We start from the raw sequence: 21,409 nt of genomic DNA on the forward strand, positions 1-21,409 counted from the left end.
GCGAAATTGTTCCTTTGGGGGGGTATTGCAACTTTCCGGCATTTTGAGGCAAAATTGTTCCTTTGGGGGGGTATTGCAACTTTTGGCCATTTTGAAGCGAAATTGTTCCTTTGGGGGGGTATTGCAACTTTTCGGCATTTTGAGGCGAAATTGTTCCTTTGGGGGGGTATTGCAACTTTTGGCCATTTTGAGGCGAAATTGTTCTTTTGGAGGGGTATTGCAACTTTTCGGCATTTTGAGGCGAATTTGTTCCTTTGGGGGGGTATTGCAACTTTTGGCCATTTTGAAGCGAAATTGTTCCTTTGGGGGTGTATTGCAATTTTTTCCCATTTTGAGGCGAAATTGTTCCTTTGGGGGGGTATTGCAACTTTTGGCCATATTGAAGCGAAATTGTTCCTTTGAGGGGGTATTGTAACTTTTCGGCATTTTGAGGCGAAATTGTTCCTTTGGGGGGGTAGTGCAACTTTTGGCCATTTTGAAGCGAAATTGTTCCTTTGGGGGGGGTATTGCAATTTTTTGCCATTTTGAGGCGAAATTGTTGCTCTGGGGGGGTATTGCATCTTTTGGCCATTTTGAAGCGAAATTGTTCCTTTCGGGGGGTATTGCAACTTTAAGGCATTTTGAGGTGAAATTGTTCCTTTGGGGGGGGTATTGCAATTTTTTGCCATTTTGAGGCAAAATTGTTCGTTTGGGGGGGTATTGCAACTTTTGGCCATTTTGAAGCGAAATTGTTCCTTTCGGGGGGTATTGCAACTTTTCGGCATTTTGAGGCGAAATTGTTCCTTTGGGGGGGTATTGCAACTTTTGGCCATATTGAAGCGAAATTGTTCCTTTGAGGGGGTATTGTAACTTTTCGGCATTTTGAGGTGAAATTGTTCCTTTGGGGGGGGTATTGCAATTTTTTGCCATTTTGAGGCGAAATTGTTCGTTTGGGGGGGTATTGCAACTTTTGGCCATTTTGAAGCGAAATTGTTCCTTTCGGGGGGTATTGCAACTTTTCGGTATTTTGAGGCAAAATTGTTCCTTTGGGGGGGTATTGCAATTTTTGGCCATTTTGAGGCGAAATTGTTCCTTTGGGGGGGTATTGCAACTTTCCGGCATTTTGAGGCAAAATTGTTCCTTTGGGGGGGTATTGCAACTTTTGGCCATTTTGAAGCGAAATTGTTCCTTTGGGGGGGTATTGCAACTTTTCGGCATTTTGAGGCGTAATTGTTCCTTTGGGGGGGTATTGCAACTTTTGGCCATTTTGAGGCGAAATTGTTCTTTTGGAGGGGTATTGCAACTTTTCGGCATTTTGAGGCGAATTTGTTCCTTTGGGGGGGTATTGCAACTTTTGGCCATTTTGAAGCGAAATTGTTCCTTTGGGGGTGTATTGCAATTTTTTCCCATTTTGAGGCGAAATTGTTCCTTTGGGGGGGTATTGCAACTTTTGGCCATATTGAAGCGAAATTGTTCCTTTGAGGGGGTATTGTAACTTTTCGGCATTTTGAGGCGAAATTGTTCCTTTGGGGGGGTATTGCAACTTTTGGCCATTTTGAAGCGAAATTGTTCCTTTGGGGGGGGTATTGCAATTTTTTGCCATTTTGAGGCGAAATTGTTGCTCTGGGGGGGTATTGCATCTTTTGGCCATTTTGAAGCGAAATTGTTCCTTTCGGGGGGTATTGCAACTTTAAGGCATTTTGAGGTGAAATTGTTCCTTTGGGGGGGGTATTGCAATTTTTTGCCATTTTGAGGCAAAATTGTTCGTTTGGGGGGGTATTGCAACTTTTGGCCATTTTGAAGCGAAATTGTTCCTTTCGGGGGGTATTGCAACTTTTCGGCATTTTGAGGCGAAATTGTTCCTTTGGGGGGGTATTGCAACTTTTGGCCATATTGAAGCGAAATTGTTCCTTTGAGGGGGTATTGTAACTTTTCGGCATTTTGAGGTGAAATTGTTCCTTTGGGGGGGGTATTGCAATTTTTTGCCATTTTGAGGCGAAATTGTTCGTTTGGGGGGGTATTGCAACTTTTGGCCATTTTGAAGCGAAATTGTTCCTTTCGGGGGGTATTGCAACTTTTCGGCATTTTGAGGCGAAATTGTTCCTTTGGGGGGGGTATTGCAACTTTTGGCCATTTTAAAGCGAAATTGTTCTTTTGGAGGGGTATTGCAACTTTTCGGCATTTTGAGGCGAATTTGTTCCTTTGGGGGGGTATTGCAACTTTTGGCCATTTTGAAGCGAAATTGTTCCTTTGGGGGAGTGTTGCAATTTTTTGCCATTTTGAGGCGAAATTGTTCCTTTGGGGGGTATTGCAACTTTTGGCCATTTTGAAGCGAAATTGTTCCTTTCGGGGGGTATTGCAACTTTTCGGCATTTTGAGGCGAAATTGTTCCTTTGGGGGGTATTGCAACTTTTAGCCATTTTGAAGCGAAATTGTTCTTTTGGAGGGGTATTGCAATTTTTTGCCATTTTGAGGCGAAATTGTTCCTTTGGGGGGGTATTGCAACCTTTGGCCATTTTGAAGCGAAATTGTTCTTTTGGAGGGGTATTGCAATTTTTTGCCATTTTGTGGCGAAATTGTTCCTTTCGGGGGTATTGCAACTTTTGGCCATTTTGAAGCGAAATTGTTCCTTTCGGGGGGTATTGCAACTTTTCGGCATTTTGAGGCGAAATTGTTCCTTTTGGGGGGTATTGAAACTTTTGGCCATTTTGAAGCGAAATTGTTCCTTTGGGGGGGTATTGCAATTTTTTGCCATTTTGAGGCGAAATTGTTCCTTTGGGGGGGTATTGCAACTTTTGGCCATATTGAAGCGAAATTGTTCCTTTGGGGGGGTATTACAATTTTTGGCCATTTTGAGGCGAAATTGTTCCTTTCGGGGGGTATTGCAACTTTTCGGCATTTTGAGGCGAAATTGTTCCTTTGGGGGGGGTATTGCAACTTTTGGCTATTTTGAAGCGAAATTGATTCTTTGAGGGGGTATTGCAATTTTTTGCTATTTTGAGGCGAAATTGTTCCTTTGGAGAGGTATTGCAACTATTGGCCATTTTGAAGCGAAATTGTTCTTTTCTGGGGGTATTGCAACTTTTCGGCATTTTGAGGGGAGATTGTTCCTTTGGGGGGGTATTGCAATTTTTTGACATTTTGAGGCGAAATTGTTCCTATGGGGGGGTATTGCAACTTTTGGCCATTTTGAAGCGAAATTGTTCCTTTCGGGGGGTATTGCAACTTTTCAGCATTTTGAGGCGAAATTGTTCCTTTGGGGGGGTATTGCAATTTTTTGCCATTTTGAGGCGAAATTGTTCCTTTTGGGGGGTATTGCAACTTTTGGTTATTTTGAAGCGAAATTGTTCTTTTGGGGGGGTATGTATACCTGTATATGTCGGTCTTTGCGTGTGTATACACCCCTCCTCCCCTATCAGCTGGTGTTACTCATGTGACTGTATGTTTGTGTCTGTGTATACGTGCATTGTATGTATGTGTATATCTGTATGTGTGTGTGTGTGTGTGTACCTGTATGTGTGGTTATGTGTACCTGTATATGTCGGCCTGTGTGTTGTATACACCCCTCCTCCCTCAGCCGGTGTCACTCATATGACTGTACGTGTGTGTGTGTGTATGTGTATACGTGTCTGTGTTTGTATATGTATACCTGTATGTGTATGGTTATGTGTACCTGTATATATCGGTCTTTGTGTATATACCACCCTCCTCCTCTATCAGCCAGTCTCCCTCATGTGACTGTATGTTTGTGTCTGTGTGTATACATGCATTGTTTGTATATCTGTATTCCTGTATGTGTGTGGTTATGTGTTCCTTTATATGTCGGCCTCTGTGTGTATGTGTATATCTGTACAGTATATGTGTATGTGTGTGTGTGTGTGTGTGTGGTTATTATGTCCCTGTATATGTCGGCCTCCGTGGGTGTATACCTGTATGTGTATATCTGTATGTGTGTGTATACCACCCTCCTCCCGTCAGCCGGTGCCCTCATGTGACAGTATGTTTGTGTCTGTGTGTATGTGTATACATGCATTGTGTGTATATCTGTATTCCTGTATGTGTGTGGTTATGTGTACCTGTATATGTCGGCCTCTGTGTGTGTATTCCTGTATGTGTGTGGTTATGTGTCCCTGTATATGTTGGCCTCTGTGTGTGTATGTGTATATCTGTATATGTCAGACGTCAGTGTTAGAGTTGACCGGATCGGTCATAATCCGGGTCTGGCGGATCCGGATCGGGTTGCCGCCGAAGTCCGGATCCGATCCGGAATCTGCGGCCATACAAATCAATGGGGAACGGGATCCGGGACGAGACAGAGAGAGACAGAGAGTGAGAGAGGGAGAGAGAGGAAAAAAAAAAAAAGGATCCGGATTGTGCTCCCCGAATCCCAGGTACTAGTTGGACTCGGATCGGGTTCTCAAACCGTGCAGATCCGGATTTTGCGGATCCGGGTCCGCTCAACACTAGTCAGTGTGTGTGTGTATTCCTGTATGTGTGTGGTTATGTGTACCTGTATATGTTGGCCTCTGTGTGTGTATCCCTGTATGTGTGTGGTTACGTGTCCCTGCATATGTTGGCGTGTGTATCTGTGTGTGTGTGTGTATCTGTATGTGTGTGTGTATCTGTATGTGTGTGTGTGTGTATCTGTATGTGTGTGTGTATCTGTATGAGTATGTGTGTGTATACCACCCTCCTCCCCTGTCAGCCGATGTCCCTCATGTGACAGTATGTTTGTGTCTGTGTGTATGTGTATACATGCATTGTGTGTTTATCTGTATTCCTGTATGTGTGTGGTTATGTGTCCCTGTATATGTCGGCCTCTGTGTATACCTGTATGTGTATAGCTGTATGTGTGTATACCACCCTCCTCCCCTGTCAGCCGATGTCCCTCATGTGACAGTATGTTTGTGTCTGTGTGTATGTGTATACATGCATTGTGTGTTTATCTGTATTCCTGTATGTGTGTGGTTATGTGTCCCTGTATATGTCGGCCTCTGTGTATACCTGTATGTGTATAGCTGTATGTGTGTATACCCCCTCCTCCCCTGTCAGCCGGTGCCCTCATGTGTCTGTATGTTTGTGTGTGTGTGTATGTGTATACATGCATTGTGTGTATATCTGTATTCCTGTATGTGTGTGGTTATGTGTCCCTGTATATGTCGGCCTCTGTGTATACCTGTATGTGTATAGCTGTATGTGTGTATACCCCCTCCTCCCCTGTCAGCCGGTGCCCTCATGTGTCTGTATGTTTGTGTGTGTGTGAATGTGTATACATGCATTGTGTGTATATCTGTATTCCTGTATGTGTGTGGTTATGTGTCCCTGCATATGTCGGCCTCTGTGTATACCTGTATGTGTATAGCTGTATGTGTATAGCTGTATGTGTGTATACCCCCTCCTCCCCTGTCAGCCGGTGCCCTCATGTGTCTGTATGTTTGTGTGTGTGTGTATGTGTATACATGCATTGTGTGTATATCTGTATTCCTGTATGTGTGTGGTTATGTGTCCCTGTATATGTCGGCCTCTGTGTATACCTGTATGTGTATAGCTGTATGTGTGTATACCACCCTCCTCCCCTGTCAGCCGATGTCCCTCATGTGACAGTATGTTTGTGTCTGTGTGTATGTGTATACATGCATTGTGTGTATATCTGTATTCCTGTATGTGTGTGGTTATGTGTCCCTGTATATGTCGGCCTCTGTGTATACCTGTATGTGTATAGCTGTATGTGTGTATACCCCCTCCTCCCCTGTCAGCCGGTGCCCTCATGTGTCTGTATGTTTGTGTGTGTGTGTATGTGTATACATGCATTGTGTGTATATCTGTATTCCTGTATGTGTGTGGATGTGTCCCTGCATATGTCGGCCTCTGTGTATACCTGTATGTGTATAGCTGTATGTGTGTATACCCCCTCCTCCCCTGTCAGCCGGTGCCCTCATGTGTCTGTATGTTTGTGTGTGAGTGTATGTGTATACATGCATTGTGTGTATATCTGTATTCCTGTATGTGTGTGGATGTGTCCCTGCATATGTCGGCCTCTGTGTATACCTGTATGTGTATAGCTGTATGTGTGTATACCCCCTCCTCCCCTGTCAGCCGGTGCCCTCGTGTGTCTGTATGTTTGTGTGTGTGTGTATGTGTATACATGCATTGTGTGTATATCTGTATTCCTGTATGTGTGTGGATGTGTCCCTGCATATGTCGGCCTCTGTGTATACCTGTATGTGTATAGCTGTATGTGTGTATACCCCCTCCTCCCCTGTCAGCCGGTGCCCTCATGTGTCTGTATGTTTGTGTGTGAGTGTATGTGTATACATGCATTGTGTGTATATCTGTATTCCTGTATGTGTGTGGATGTGTCCCTGCATATGTCGGCCTCTGTGTATACCTGTATGTGTATAGCTGTATGTGTGTATACCCCCTCCTCCCCTGTCAGCCGGTGCCCTCATGTGTCTGTATGTTTGTGTGTGTGTGTATGTGTATACATGCATTGTGTGTATATCTGTATTCCTGTATGTGTGTGGTTATGTGTCCCTGTATATGTCGGCCTCTGTGTATACCTGTATGTGTATAGCTGTATGTGTGTATACCCCCTCCTCCCCTGTCAGCCGGTGCCCTCATGTGTCTGTATGTTTGTGTGTGTGTATGTGTATACATGCATTGTGTGTATATCTGTATTCCTGTATGTGTGTGGATGTGTCCCTGCATATGTCGGCCTCTGTGTATACCTGTATGTGTATAGCTGTATGTGGTATACCCCCTCCTCCCCTGTCAGCCGGTGCCCTCATGTGACAGTATGTTTGTGTCTGTGTGTATGTGTATACATGCATTGTGTGTATATCTGTATTCCTGTATGTGTGTGGTTATGTGTCCCTGTATATGTCGGCCTCTGTGTATACCTGTATGTGTATAGCTGTATGTGTGTATACCCCCTCCTCCCCTGTCAGCCGGTGCCCTCATGTGTCTGTATGTTTGTGTGTGTGTGTATGTGTATACATGCATTGTGTGTATATCTGTATTCCTGTATGTGTGTGGATGTGTCCCTGCATATGTCGGCCTCTGTATATGTGTATAGCTGTATGATACCCCCTCCTCCCCTGTCAGCCGGTGCCCTCGTGTGACTGTGCTGTGTGGAGGGTGGGGTGTTGCTAGGCAGCGCTGCCTGTGCCTCTTAGTGCCGAGCACTTCTATGTATTGGATTCTTCCCTCCACTCCCATGGTCGTCACACAGTGAACACGGAGCTATTATTCCAGCCCCTGACACGACAAATGGTCTGTAATTGCATGTTAATGCTTTCTGCCGCCGTGGGTTGTGCATGCTTCTGTACGTGCTGCAGTGTGTGGGCTGAGGAGCTGCCAGCAGTCATTATGGCCGCCGCTGCTGCTCTCTGCAGATAGTGTCAGTGGTGTATGACTCGGAGCAGTGATCATCCCCCATTACATGATCCTGCAGATGCTCCTCACAGACCCCAGCCCCAGGTAATTGTGCCATAGGGGCACCTCGGGTGGGGGTCTCCTGATTTAGGCAGCTCCTGTGGGGAAAGGTCTTATATTTTGGATCCAATTTCTGCATTGTATTTTGGTTATTAAATGATTTTTATAGATTCTTTTATGTACGGTTGTACTATATAGTGACACACGGCTTTCCTGCTCCAGGTGTGATGTTTTACATGGTGACTTTATGCCCTGGTGAAGATTTCCCAAAATGTCCCACTCTACACCCATAGTACTCCTACCTAGTGATGAGCGGGCACTACCATGCTCAGGTGCTCAGTACTCGTAACTAGTGATGAGCGGGCACTACCATGCTCAGGTGCTCAGTAATGGTAACTAGTGATGAGCGGGCACTACCATGCTCGGGTGCTCAGTACTCGTAACTAGTGATGAGCGGGCACTACCATGCTCGGGTGCTCAGTACTCCTACCTAGTGATGAGCGGGCACTACCATGCTCGGGTGCTCAGTACTCGTAACTAGTGATGAGCGGGCACTACCATGCTCGGGTGCTCAGTACTCCTACCTAGTGATGAGCGGGCACTACCATGCTCGGGTGCTCAGTACTCCTACCTAGTGATGAGCGGGCACTACCATGCTCGGGTGCTCAGTACTCGTAACTAGTGATGAGCGGGCACTACCATGCTCGGGTGCTCAGTACTGGTAACTAGTGATGAGCGGGCACTACCATGCTCGGGTGCTCAGTACTGGTAACTAGTGATGAGCGGGCACTACCATGCTCGGGTGCTCAGTACTGGTAACTAGTGATGAGTGGGCACTACCATGATCGGGTGCTCAGTACTGGTAACTAGTGAGGAGCGGGCACTACCATGCTCAGGTGCTCAGTACTCGTAACTAGTGGTGAGCGAGCACTACCATGATAGTTCTCGCTCATTACTAGTTACGAGTACCCAGCATCTGAATATCGTAGTGCCGCTCAACACTAGTTTCGAGTATCGGGAACCCGAGCATTGGTAGTGCCCGTTCATCACTAGTTACGAGTACTCAGCACCCGAGCATGGTAGTGCCCGCTCATCACTAGTTACTAGTACTGAGCACCCGAGCATGGTACTGCCCGCTCATCACTAGTTACGAGTATTGAGCACCCGAGCATGGTAGTGCCCACTCATCACTAGTTACCAGTACTGAGCACCCGAGCATGGTACTGCCCGCTCATCACTAGTTACGAGTATTGAGCACCCGAGCATGGTAGTGCCCACTCATCACTAGTTACGAGTATTGAGCACCCGAGCATGGTAGTGCCCACTCATCACTAGTTACGAGTACAGAGCACCCGAGCATGGTAGCGCCCGCTCATCACTAGTTACGAGTACTGAGCACCCGAGCATGGTAGTGCCCACTCATCACTAGTTACCAGTACTGAGCACCCGAGCATGGTAGTGCTCGCTCATCACTAGTTACCAGTACTGAGCACCCGAGCATGGTAGTGCCCGCTCATCACTAGTTACTAGTACTGAGCACCCGAGCATGGTACTGCCCGCTCATCACTAGTTACGAGTATTGAGCACCCGAGCATGGTAGTGCCCACTCATCACTAGTTACGAGTATTGAGCACCCGAGCATGGTAGTGCCCACTCATCACTAGTTACGAGTACAGAGCACCCGAGCATGGTAGCGCCCGCTCATCACTAGTTACGAGTACTGAGCACCCGAGCATGGTAGTGCCCACTCATCACTAGTTACCAGTACTGAGCACCCGAGCATGGTAGTGCCCACTCATCACTAGTTACTGAGCACCTGAGCATGGTAGTGCCCGCTCATCACTAGTTACGAGTACTGAGCACCCGAGCATGGTAGTGCCTGCTCATCACTAGTTACTAGTACTGAGCACCCGAGCATGGTAGTGCCCGCTCATCACTAGTTACTAGTACTGAGCACCCGAGCATAGTAGTGCCCGCTCATCACTAGTTACTAGTACTGAGCACCCGAGCATGGTAGTGCCCGCTCATCACTAGTTACTGAGCACCTGAGCATGGTAGTGCTCACTCATCACTAGTTACGAGTACAGAGCATCCGAGCATGGTAGTGCCCGCTCATCACTAGTTACTAGTACAGAGCACCCGAGCATGGTAGTGCCCACTCATCACTAGTTACTGAGCACCTGAGCATGGTAGTGCTCACTCATCACTAGTTACGAGTACAGAGCATCCGAGCATGGTAGTGCCCGCTCATCACTAGTTACTAGTACTGAGCACCCGAGCATGGTAGTGCCCGCTCATCACTAGTTACGAGTACTGAGCACCCGAGCATGGTAGTGCCCACTCATCACTAGTTACGAGTACAGAGCACCCGAGCATGGCAGTGCCCGCTCATCACTAGTTACGAGTACAGAGCACCCGAGCATGGTAGTGCTCGCTCATCACTAGTTACGAGTACAGAGCACCCGAGCATGGTAGTGCCCACTCATCACTAGTTACGAGTACCGAGCATGGTAGTGCCCGTTCATCACTAGTTACGAGTACAGAGCACCCGAGCATGGTAGTGCCCACTGTTATAGCTGTGGGCATCCCAGGCATCTGCGGGCCACATGCCCATCTATCCCGTGGAGTCATCCTCCAAATCGACAACCACCTCCAGCACCTGCACCTACCTATCAGTCACCAAGGTCTCCTACCTACTTCTCCAGAAGGTAAGCTGGAAGGAGTGAGATGCAGCGCCGATGCTATGGATGTGGGCAGCCTGGTCATCTGCAAGCTCACTGTCCAGGTTTTCGGAGGCAGAACAGCTGCAGACCACCTTTGCCTGTCCATTATCTACAGACACCTTCAGCAGGAGAAGAGCTGGATTCTGGCCCCAATGATTTGCCAAGTGACTCTGATATGTTGACTTCCCTACCAGGAGTCTATGGAGTGCGAGCCACAGCCGCCCGTTCTTCTGATCTTCAGCATAAACATCTACAGGAGGTCGTGCTGGATGGCCAAAAAGTTGTTGGCTTTCGTGACACTGGGTCTTTTCTCACCATCGCAGATCCCTGAGAATTCAACCAGAAGCAGTGCAAAAGGGACCAGGAATTGCCATTGAATTGGCTGGAGGTACTCAGAGATATATTCCAAGAGCGAGTGTGACCCTGGATTATGGCTTTGGGGCAAAACAATGCATAATCGGTGTGATGAGCGGCCTTCCTGCAGACATTCTTCTAGGCAATGATGTGGGAGATATACAATGCCGATTTGTGGGTACAGGAAGCAGAGTTTAAGTGAAGAAGGACACAAACTGGAGCCAAACATTCAACCCTACATCTTCATCATACACTAAAGAACCTGGAGCCAACAGCCAAAATGCAGACGGATTGTCCAGGCAAGAAGAGCCCTGAGTCAGGTCCACCATGTCTACGTGCACTTGACAAGCGACCTGTTGAGGTCACTGCTCCGTACACAAATTGAGGGTGGAAGGGGTTGTAACAGCGTGTCCCTCCCCCGTCTGTACTCATGGTGTAATAGTCTGTCCCTCCTTTGTGCTGCTTCTGCTGGGGGATTGTTTGTTCTTCTCAGCACGGGACTTCTCCAACCACAACTTGGTGAACAGAACAGAGCCAGGAGTCTAAAGTCCATTCATGTATCAAGTGTCCAGGCGGAGTTGGACTCTTCTGCCCACCTTAGGGGCTGATCGCAGGAGAGAAGAACAATGAGACCCATGTTAGGTTAGTTAGTTGGATCTCGGCTGGAGAAGGATTAGGATATATGGCTGAGGCTGGATCCTAGAGCCTGTGTATGGACTATGGGACATTGATGATCAGCTGTTACGTGGGATTGTGTTGTCTCAGCCACGCTATCGAATTTAAGGAACACATCTAAGGACTATTGTTGCATTTTCCTTGGCGTTGGATTGCCCCGGATCTGTTTCCTTTGTGTGGACTCTAAAGAACCATTTGGATATTGGATGTTTTATGTTCCCTGCCTAATTAAATCTTGTTGGATTGTTCATCGGTCTGGTGTCCATTACTGCTCTGTCGCATACCCCGTCACACCCGCTCATCACTAGTTACAAGTACTGAGTACCTGAGCATGGTAGTGCCCGCTCATCACTAGTTACAAGTACTGAGTACCTGAGCATGGTAGTGCCCGCTCATCACTAGTTACAAGTACTGAGCACCCGAGCATGGTAGTGCCCGCTCATCACTAGATACCAGTACTGAGCACCTGAGCATGGTAGTGCCCGCTCATCACTAGTTACCAGTACTGAGCATGGTAGTGCCCGCTCATCACTAGTTACGAGTACTGAGCATGGTAGTGCCCGCTCATCACTAGTTACGAGTACTGAGCATGGTAGTGCCCGCTCATCACTAGTTACGAGTACTGAGCACCCGAGCATGGTAGTGATCACTCATCACTAGTTAGGAGTACTGAGCACCCGAGCATGGTAGTGCCCACTCATCACTAGTTTCCAGCACTGAGCACCTGAGCATGGTAGTGCCCGCTCATCACTAGTTACCAGTACTGAGCACCCGAGCATGGTAGTGCCCGCTCATCACTAGTTACGAGTACAGAGCACCCGAGCATGGTAGTGCCCGCTCATCCCTAGTTACGAGTACTGAGCACCTGAGCATGGTAGTGCCCGCTCATCACTAGTTATGAGTACAGAGCACCCGAGCATGGTAGTGCCCGCTCATCACTAGTTATGAGTACAGAGCACCTGAGCATGGTAGTGCCCACTCATCACTAGTTACGAGTACTGAGCACCTGAGATTGGTAGTGCCCACTCATCACTAGTTACGAGTACTGAACACCTGAGCATGGTAGTGCCCACTCATCACTAGTTACGAGTACTGAGCACCTGAGCATGGTAGTGCCCACTCATCACTAGTTACAAGTACTGAGCACCTGAGCATGGTAGTGCCCGCTCATCACTAGTTACGAGTACCGAGCACCCGAGCATTGTACTGCTCGCTCATCACTAGTTACGAGTACTGAGTACCTGAGCATGGTAGTGCCCGCTCATCACTAGTTACCAGTACTGAGCACCCGAGCATGGTAGTGCCCGCTCATCACTAGTTACCAGTACTGAGCACCCGAGCATGGTAGTGCCCACTCATCACTAGTTACTAGTACAGAGCACCCAAGCATGGTAGTGCCCGCTCATCACTAGTTACGAGTACAGAGCACCTGAGCATGGTAGTGCCCGCTCATCACTAGTTACCAGTACTGAGCACCTGAGCATGGTAGTGCCTGCTCAGCACTAGTTACAAGTACAGAGCACCTGAGCATGGTAGTGCCCACTCATCACTAGTTACCAGTACAGAGCACCCGAGCATGGTAGTGCCCGCTCATCACTAGTTTCTATTAGGAGAGTGGTGGGAGAGCCCTATATACAGCAAATGCTCTGCGAATATCGGGGGGGGGGGGTTGTCTGACCTCTCCTATGTATATGATGCCTATTTGTGACTATGATGTGACAGATTTGGGGATACGTCACCCTGTACAATGTATCTGGTGCAATTGACCTCCACTTCTATATGGTATTTCCGCACTCCAGTGTCAGTGACATTTTCTTGCTTTAAATTTGCAAATAATCTGATAATTCCAGAACTTACAAATTTGCCGTTTGGTTTGGTTTACACCTGAAGAATAATTTTGAGGACATTTTCCTGTAAATGCGACCACAATACCTTGGCTATTTTTTCTTCTGTCACCATAGCCGGAGCAGTCACTGAGCAAAAATGGGAAATGTAACTTTCCCTGATATGTATAACACTTTGGGTGGATACATTGTGTACTGTTTTCCCGGTGACAGACGCTGATGGAAGCCGCTGTTTTTCTGATGGCTTTGTGACAGAAGTGGAAATGCCGATTTCATGTCGCGGAGACCGGCGGGGGCACGTCTGTCTTTTTTTTTTTTCTTGCTTTTTGAGTGGATGACCGATAGTAAAGTAATAGAAAAGCTTTATAATCTGTGCAGGAAATAAAGTGCATTAATAAAATATTCACATATTTACAGTCACCGCAATAACACACAACAATTACAGTGAAAGTGGGTAAAATATCAGACGAGCCGATGTCACATATGCGTAACGCCGGTGGATTTTTATGCCAATGTATCTGTATTGTGCCTTTGTTTGGCAAATATACACTGTGTGCAGAATTATTAGGCAAATGAGTATTTTGGTCACATGATGCTTTTTATACATGTCGTCCTACTCCAAGCTGTATAGGCTGAGAGCCAACTACCAATGAAGTAAATCCGGTGATGTGCATCTCTGTAATGAGGAGGGGTGCGGTGTAATGACATCAACACCCTATATAAGGGGTGCTTAATTATTAGGCAACTTCCTTTCCTTTGGCAAAATGGGTCAGAAGAGAGATTGGACGGGCTCTGAAAAGTCCATATTGTGAGCTGTCTTGCAGAGGGATGCAACAGTCTTGAAATTGCCAAACTTTTGAAGCGTGATCACCGAACAATCAAGCGTTTCATGGCAAATAGCCAACAGGGTCGCAAGAAGCGTGTTGGCAAAAAAAAAGCAAAATAACTGCCCATGAACTGAGGAAAATCAAGCGTGAAGCTGCCAAGATGCCATTTGCCACCAGTTTGGCCATATTTCAGAGCTGCAACGTTACTGGAGTATCAAAAAGCACAAGATGTGCCATACTCAGGGACATGGCCAAGGTAAGGAAGGCTGAAAAACCACCACCTCTGTACGAGAAACATAAGATAAAACCTCAAGACTGGGCCAAGAAATATCTGAAGAATGATTTTTCAAAGGTTTTATGGACTGATGAAATGAGAGTGACTCTTGTTTGGCAGATGGATGGGCCAGAGGCTGGATCAGTAAAGAGCAGAGAGCTCCACTCCGGCTCAGACGCCAGCAAGGTGGAGGTGGGACTGGTATGGGCTGGGATCATCAAAGATCAACTTGTGGGACCTTTTCGGGTTGAGGATGGAGAGAAGCTCAACTCCCAGACCTACTGCCAGTTTCTGGAAGACAACTTCTTCAAGCAGTGGTACAGGAAGAAGTCGCTATCGATCAAGAAAACATGATTTTCATGCAGGACAATGCTCCATTGTACCGCCCCGGGGCTCGGCCGCAGCCGAGCCGCTAGGATCCGGGCTCGTCGGTGGGTGGCTCGAGCGCCTCTGGACCCGGGGGACACGTCGCTCTGAAGGAAGGCTGGCGCTACGTGAGGGGTTTCGGTGGGGAGGTTCACAGCCGGAGCCGCGGTTTTAGATTTAAGTTCGTGATGCCACCCACGGGTCGTGATGAGTGTGGACACCACCGCTGCCGTTGACTAGGCTTCCGGGGACAGTGTTGCGCAGCCAGGTGTTGACCCCTCAGTGGGTAGGGGGTTGATGGTCCCGGGGCCCGGTTGTTGGGGATTAGGATGGGGGGGTGCGGGCGCGTTGGCGCGATTCGGGGCGGTGCACGGCCCGAGAGCACTGTTGTACTCACTATGACAGATACACCGGAGTCTCTGGCAAACCAAAAAGATGGTGGTCGGTGCCCGCAGCCGGCTGCGTCTGGTCCCCCACCCGGTCTGGTGGTTCCCGCCTTTCTCCTGCACCCCGTTTTGTAGATTTTGACTGCCTGCGCTTCCGCGACGGGAGTCCGCTCCCCAACTTTGTGTGTGTCGGGAGAGCCCGTTTGCCCGCAGACGCTGGCCCATGGGTTCTCTCTGCCTGAGCGGTGGCTTTCTATCCCCCTCGTTGGGTCTTTGGTCGGGACTTGGGTGGGAAAGAACCTAAGGTCCAGACCTCAATCAGTGAATTTGACTCGGTCCAGTGGTTTCTGGGCCTCGTTCCGGGTCTGAGTACCCCTCCTGGTGCTCCGGTTTCCAGTTGGTTCCCCGGTTCAGTACCGGCGGGCCACTACCCTGTCCCGGTCCCTTACGGTTCCACCAGCCGTCTTCCCGGCTCCTGCAGGCGGCAACCACCGTCTGGCTCCTGGCCACAGGGTATCCGGGCTACGACCCAGATCCCCGACAGACGTTTTTCCTACTCCACTACTCCTCTCCTCCCTAACTTCATCTACTTGTTTTTCCCGCCTCAGGCTATCCGAACTCCTCGGTGGGCGTGGCCAACTGCCTGGCTCCGCCCCCGGGTGTGAACGTTAAAGCCTGAGATGGGTGACTCAGGGTTTTTAGGTTGGCTGCTGTTACCTTTATAGGGGACTGGTGTTTGTGCAAGGGCCTTTCTGTGACTACCTGGCTAGTCCAGGGCTTCACACCATCACATGCATCCAACTACTCCACAGCGTGGCTAGCCAGTAAAGGTCTAAAAGATGAAAAATAATGACATGGCCCCCTTGTTCACCTGATCTGAACCCCATAGAGAACCTGTGGTCCCTCATAAAATGTGAGATCTACAGGGAGGGAAAACAGTCCACCTCTGGGAGCAGTGTCTGGAAGCTGTGGTGGCTGCTGCACGCAATGTGGATCGTAAACAGATCAAGCAATGACAGAATCTATGGATGGTCGGCTGCTGAGTGTCATCAGAAAGAAAGGGGGCTATATTGGGCACTATAATTTTTTAGGTTTTGTTTTTGCATGTCAGAAATGTTTATTTCTAAATGTTGTGCAGTTATATTGGTTTACCTGGTGAAAATAAACAAGTGAGATGGGAATATATTTGGTTTTTATTAAGTTGCCTAATAATTCTGCACAGTAATAGTGACCTGCACAAACAGATCCTCCTAAGATAGCCAAAAACCCTCCAGCTGCCAAAAATATTAAGCTTTGATATTTATGAGTCTTTTGGGTTGATTGAGAACATAATTGTTGAGCAATAATAAAAAAAATCCTCTAAAATACAACTTGCCTAATAATTCTGCACACAGAGTATTGCAGTTTGGGATGGCACAAAATAAGAATGAGCAAATCAGCAAAAATACAAATTTGCAAACTTGCTTGAATTTGTCCAGGAAGTTTAATTCTCGTCAAGTATACATAAGGTAAAAAAAAAAGATCAAGTAATACACACCGGGGACTTACGCTTTGTGGCATCTTCTCTTTGCTTCTTGTGTCCTGTCCTGGGCCCTAAACCATCTTGAGGCGCATTGCCCTGCAAGGCACAGTCAGCGCTGGAGGTGCCGAAGAACAGTCCGGATGTATGAAAAAGACCGAAGACCTGCTGAGACTGAAGACTGGATTCTAGCATAAAACGGTGGCCAGAGGAGACAGAATAAAAGATGTGGCCAAACTACAACATAAAGGGAATCTGTCGGCAGGTTTTTGCTATGTAATCTCACAGTAGCATGACGTATGGGCTGAAACCCTGATTCCAGTGATGTATCTGTCACAATTCCTCTGTGCAGAGCATCTTGCACACTAGTGATGCTCTGCCGCGCCTTCCTGAACTACAAAGCCGGCAGTGACATGTTTGCTTTGTGCAGAGCATCTTGTATTTGGAGATGATCTGCTGTGTTTCTTTGAGCACTAGCTGACTGGTTGATTGAAAGCGCAGGATTCCATGCAGGTTCTGGGAGATGCTGATTATTCACGTGTTCCAGCTTCCTAGTAGTTGCTCTGTTTCATTACTGAGCATGCTCTCCCAGAACCTCGCCAGTTGTACTCTCTGGTTCTGCAGTTGTGCTTTTGGCTTGTGTTCTGATCTAAGTTTCTTGACCCTGGACCATTGTTTGACTCATCTCTGACCACTCCCTATTCTTGTCATTACCTCCTGGCTTCTGACCTTGGACCATTACCTGACCACGTCTCTGTCTGTTCCCTGAATCTTAGGCGATCTTTGCACATTGCGACATTGCAAGCCGATGCTGCGATGTCGCACGCGATAGTCCCCGCCCCCGTCGCAGGTACGATATCTTGTGATAGCTGTCGTAGCGAAAATTATCGCTATGCCAGCTTCACATGCACTCACCTGCCCTGCGACCGTCGCTCTGGCCGGCGACCCGCCTCCTTCCTAAGGGGGCGGGTCGTGCGGCGGCATAGCGACGTCACACGGCAGGCGGCCAATAGCGGCGGAGGTGCGGAGATGAGCAGGATGTAAACATCCCGCCCACCTCCTTCCTTCCGTATAGCTGCCGGCGGCAGGTAAGGAGATGTTCCTCGCTCCTGCGGCTTCATACACAGCGATGTGCACTGCCGCAGGAACGAGGAACAACATTGTACCTGTTGCGGCAGCGTAATTATGGAAATGTCGGAGGCTGCAGCGAGGATACGATAACGACGCTTTTGCACTCGTTAATCGTATCATCTAGAATTTACACACAACGATGTCGAAAGTGAAGCCGGATGTGCGTCACGTTCGATTTGACCCCACCGACATCGCACGTGCGATGTTGCAACGTGCAAAGCCGCCCTAAGACGTACTCTCCTGGAATTCTGACCTTCGGCTTCTGACTTGACCCGGATTTCTGCTTACTCCCTGTGTCCTGTCGTGACCTACTGTTTCCTGACTTCGGCTTGTCTGACTACTCTTCCGTCTATACTATCCGTAAGTAGGGACTAGAATCACAGTATCACTTAGTTAACAGGGTGTAGCAGTTGTGATGCAAGAATCAGTTTTCTCTGCTGAAGATGTGGCAGAGCTCAGGATGCTGAGCTGTCTATATCCCCACCCACATCACTGATTGGATTAGGAGGCATGAGAAAAATAGTGCAGTCATGATAATCTCCTGCTGATAAAACACTGATTTTATTTAATGAAAAACACAGCCCAGTAAGTGACACTGCTAGAATCTGGGTTTATGTGCCTACATTATGCTGCTTTCAGATAGAGGTTGTTCACTACTTTAGCTTAGGATAGGTCATCAATGTCTGTTCGGCCAAGGTCTCGGCACCCCCGCAGATCAGCTGTTCTAGGTAGCAGTCAGTTGGAAATACACAGTTTTGGAGCTGCACCGTCTTCTTATAGCAGCCACGGCTGGGTACTACACATCCGCTTCCCGTTGATTAAAATGAGGGGTGGATATGCAGTACCCCCGGCGGCAGCCACTGTCAGAAAACGGAGCAGCTCCGGAACTGAGTATTTGCGGCAGGTATCAAGAACAACTGATCAGCGGGGGTGCCATGTGCCGGCTCTCAGCCAATCAGACATTGATGACCTATGCTAAGGATAAGCCGTCAATGTAAAAGCAGTGGACAACCCCTTTAAATAGCAAAAACCTGCTGACAAATGCCCTATGACTATGAAGTTGGATCTCTTTCTGGACCTGATTTGCACTGCATGCACTGTTGTGTCCCCTTGAAACTCTCTCGTCTTGTTTTTCCCGATCTGCACTGGTTGATCACCAACCTACATGCAAGGTCCTCCATGCTGCTCCCGATCATGAAAATAAAGGGGTTACGGCACTGGTATAACACTTCATCTTCTCCTACGTGTTTTCTTGCACAGCGGTGCTCACACTGTGGTTTTCTTTTGATGGTGGCAAGTGGTACATTTCCATGCACAGAAAGGGATCATGGAGCCATTGGTACTGGAAAAAGAAAGATTAAATGGGGCACCATGACAGTGGATCAGTGGTGGACCCGCTCCCATCATTATGACACCAGTGATATTACACCATCGCTTTATAAAATGTGATAATAACCTCTCTTTGGGGAAATCAATTAAAAACAAACTTTAAATGATTGTTTTCTCTTTGATATTTCATGAAGAAAAGTGCGATAATGATCATATTATTATTAATTGCAGAAATCAGACAATGGCGTCAATAAAACCCGGAAGAACTTGGGCTGAAATTCAGGAAAGGTAACAAATTATATGATGAAAACATAATACTGGTATTTACATAACACTCACCTCATTTTCTGTTTTTCGTTTTTTCCTCCCCTTCTTCCAAAAGCCATAACCTTTCAATTTTGCCTTCAATATTGCCATATAAGGACTTGGTTTTTTGAGGGACGAGTTGTACTTTTGAACGACAACATCCATTTTACCACATAATGTGCTGTAAAATGGGGAAAAAAAAATAATGTACCGTGAAATTCCAAAAAAAAGCGCAATTCCTCAGTTATTTTTTGGGTTTTTCATGTACCATGTTCATTATATGATAAAACTGACCCGGCAGTATGATTCCCTATGTTGATACAAGTTCATAGATACTAAACATGTATCTTTTTTTATTTTTTATTTAAGTGATTTAAAAAATTCTGCAAAATTAAAAAAAAAAAATTCGCTTTTTCCATTAATTTTTCTCATTTTTCAGGATAAGTGACAGCTTATTTTTTTGCCCCATGAGCTGACGTTTTTACTGATTTCTGGTAGATACAATATTTTGATCGCCTCTTATTGTATTTTATTGCAATGTTGCGGAGTTCCAAAAAACGTAATTCTTTTTTTTTTTACTATTCTGTTTACCGATTGGACTAATTTATTTTCTATTTTGATAGATAAGACATTTCTTACTGCAATGATACAAAATATGTATTTTTTTTATTTTTTTTTTTTTTTATGATTACTAGTTCCCTTAGGGGTGTTGAAGCCATTATCATCCGATCGCTTGTACTATACAGAGGAGTGCATAAGTACTACTGTGTATATGGCCTCTTTCACACGTTCGTGAAAAACCACGCACGTTTTTCACGGGTGTGTCAAAGATGCATATTGCCCTTAGTGAGGCGTGTGTATTGCCCTTGGTGAGCTGTGTATGGCACACGTGTGTTCTCCGTAACACACGGAGAACAGTAACTTTCTGCTCACCTGTCTCTGGCGTCGCTGTCCGTGGTGCTGATCTTCGGTCTCCGGTCCTGCCGACTTCCCACTGCTGCTGCTTCCGGCCGCAGTGAAGTGAATATGCAATGAGCATAATGAGCGGCGGTCGGAAGCAAGTGACAGCAGCGGCAGAGACTGCAGGGCAGGAGAAGGTGAGTAAAGTTTTTTTTTATTTTCTCAAACACGTGTATTTTCTCCGGCGCGTGTCACACGGAACACCTCCGTGTGGTCCGTTTGCGTTCCGTGTGACACCCGTGATGCCGGAGAAAAACTGACATGTTGACGTGTGGAGCACACGGGCACACATATGCTCCACACATACACACGGTCCATGGCAGAACATGCATGTGAGCGCAGACCCATTGATTTTAATGGGTCTACATGTGCCCGTGTCTCCGGTACGTGAGGAAAAGGACCAAACACGTACCGGAGACACGGACGTGTGAAAGAGGCTTAACACAAATCACAATCTGCTATGAATCTCCAATCTCGGAGTGTGAGCCCGCATCAAAGGCAGGGAGGCAAGCCAGGACGTAAATATATATCAGGTTTGTGTATAGCACAAATCACAATCTCCTATGAGTCTCCAATTTCTGCTTGTGAGCCCGCATCAAAGGCAGGAAAGTGAGCCAGGGCGAAAATATATATCATACTGTTTTGTTTTTTTCTCAATAGGGCAAAGCGGGGTGATTTGAACTTTGTGTACTTTTTTATATTTGTAAAAACTTTTTTTTTTTTTTTTTACTTTTTATTGTATCTACTAGTCCCATTAGGAGACAAGTCTAAACTACCATCATCTGATCACTTGTACTATACAGAACAGTGCATAAACACTACTGTGTATAACACAAATCATAATCTCCTATGAATCTCCAATCTCGGAGTGTGAGTCCGCATCAAAGGCAGGGAGGCGAGCCAGGACGTAAATAGATATCATATCTCATGAAGGGGTTAATTACCTGGTGTAAATAAGTGTTTTATTTTCAATGGGGCAAAGTGGAGTCATTTGAACTCTGTATTTGTTTTACATTTTTAAAAACTTTTTAAATTTTTTTTAATGTATTTACTAGTCCCCTTAGGAGACTTGAAGCTACTATAATCTTATCGCTTGTACTATGCATAGCAGTGCATAAGCATTACTGTGTATAGCACAAATCACAATCTCCTATGAATCTCCAATCTCGGCTTGTGAGCCCGCATCAAAGGCAGGGAGGCGAGCCAGGACGTAGATATATATCATATCTCGTAAAGGGGTTAACTACTTGGTGTAAAGATGTGTTTTATTTTCAATGGGGCAAAGCAGGTTGATTTGAACTT

The 21,409-nt window shown here is 46.9% G+C and overlaps 1 protein-coding gene across 1 annotated transcript in view; it reads left to right on the forward strand.

The window, feature by feature from the left end:
* Nucleotides 1–7,091: 7,091 nt before the first annotated feature.
* The window catches only part of LOC142256221 (uncharacterized), a 61,720-nt gene continuing 47,402 nt past the window's right edge, over nucleotides 7,092–21,409 (forward strand). Inside the window, exons 1-2 of the mRNA XM_075327793.1 lie at nucleotides 7,092–7,251; nucleotides 19,073–19,129. Of these exons, the coding sequence (XP_075183908.1) occupies nucleotides 19,083–19,129 (47 nt within the window). The 5' untranslated portion in view covers nucleotides 7,092–7,251; nucleotides 19,073–19,082. The remainder of the gene's footprint in view (nucleotides 7,252–19,072; nucleotides 19,130–21,409) is intronic.

Source organism: Anomaloglossus baeobatrachus, chromosome 11 (assembly GCF_048569485.1).
Source record: "Anomaloglossus baeobatrachus isolate aAnoBae1 chromosome 11, aAnoBae1.hap1, whole genome shotgun sequence".
Taxonomy (NCBI): Eukaryota; Metazoa; Chordata; class Amphibia; order Anura; family Aromobatidae; genus Anomaloglossus; species Anomaloglossus baeobatrachus.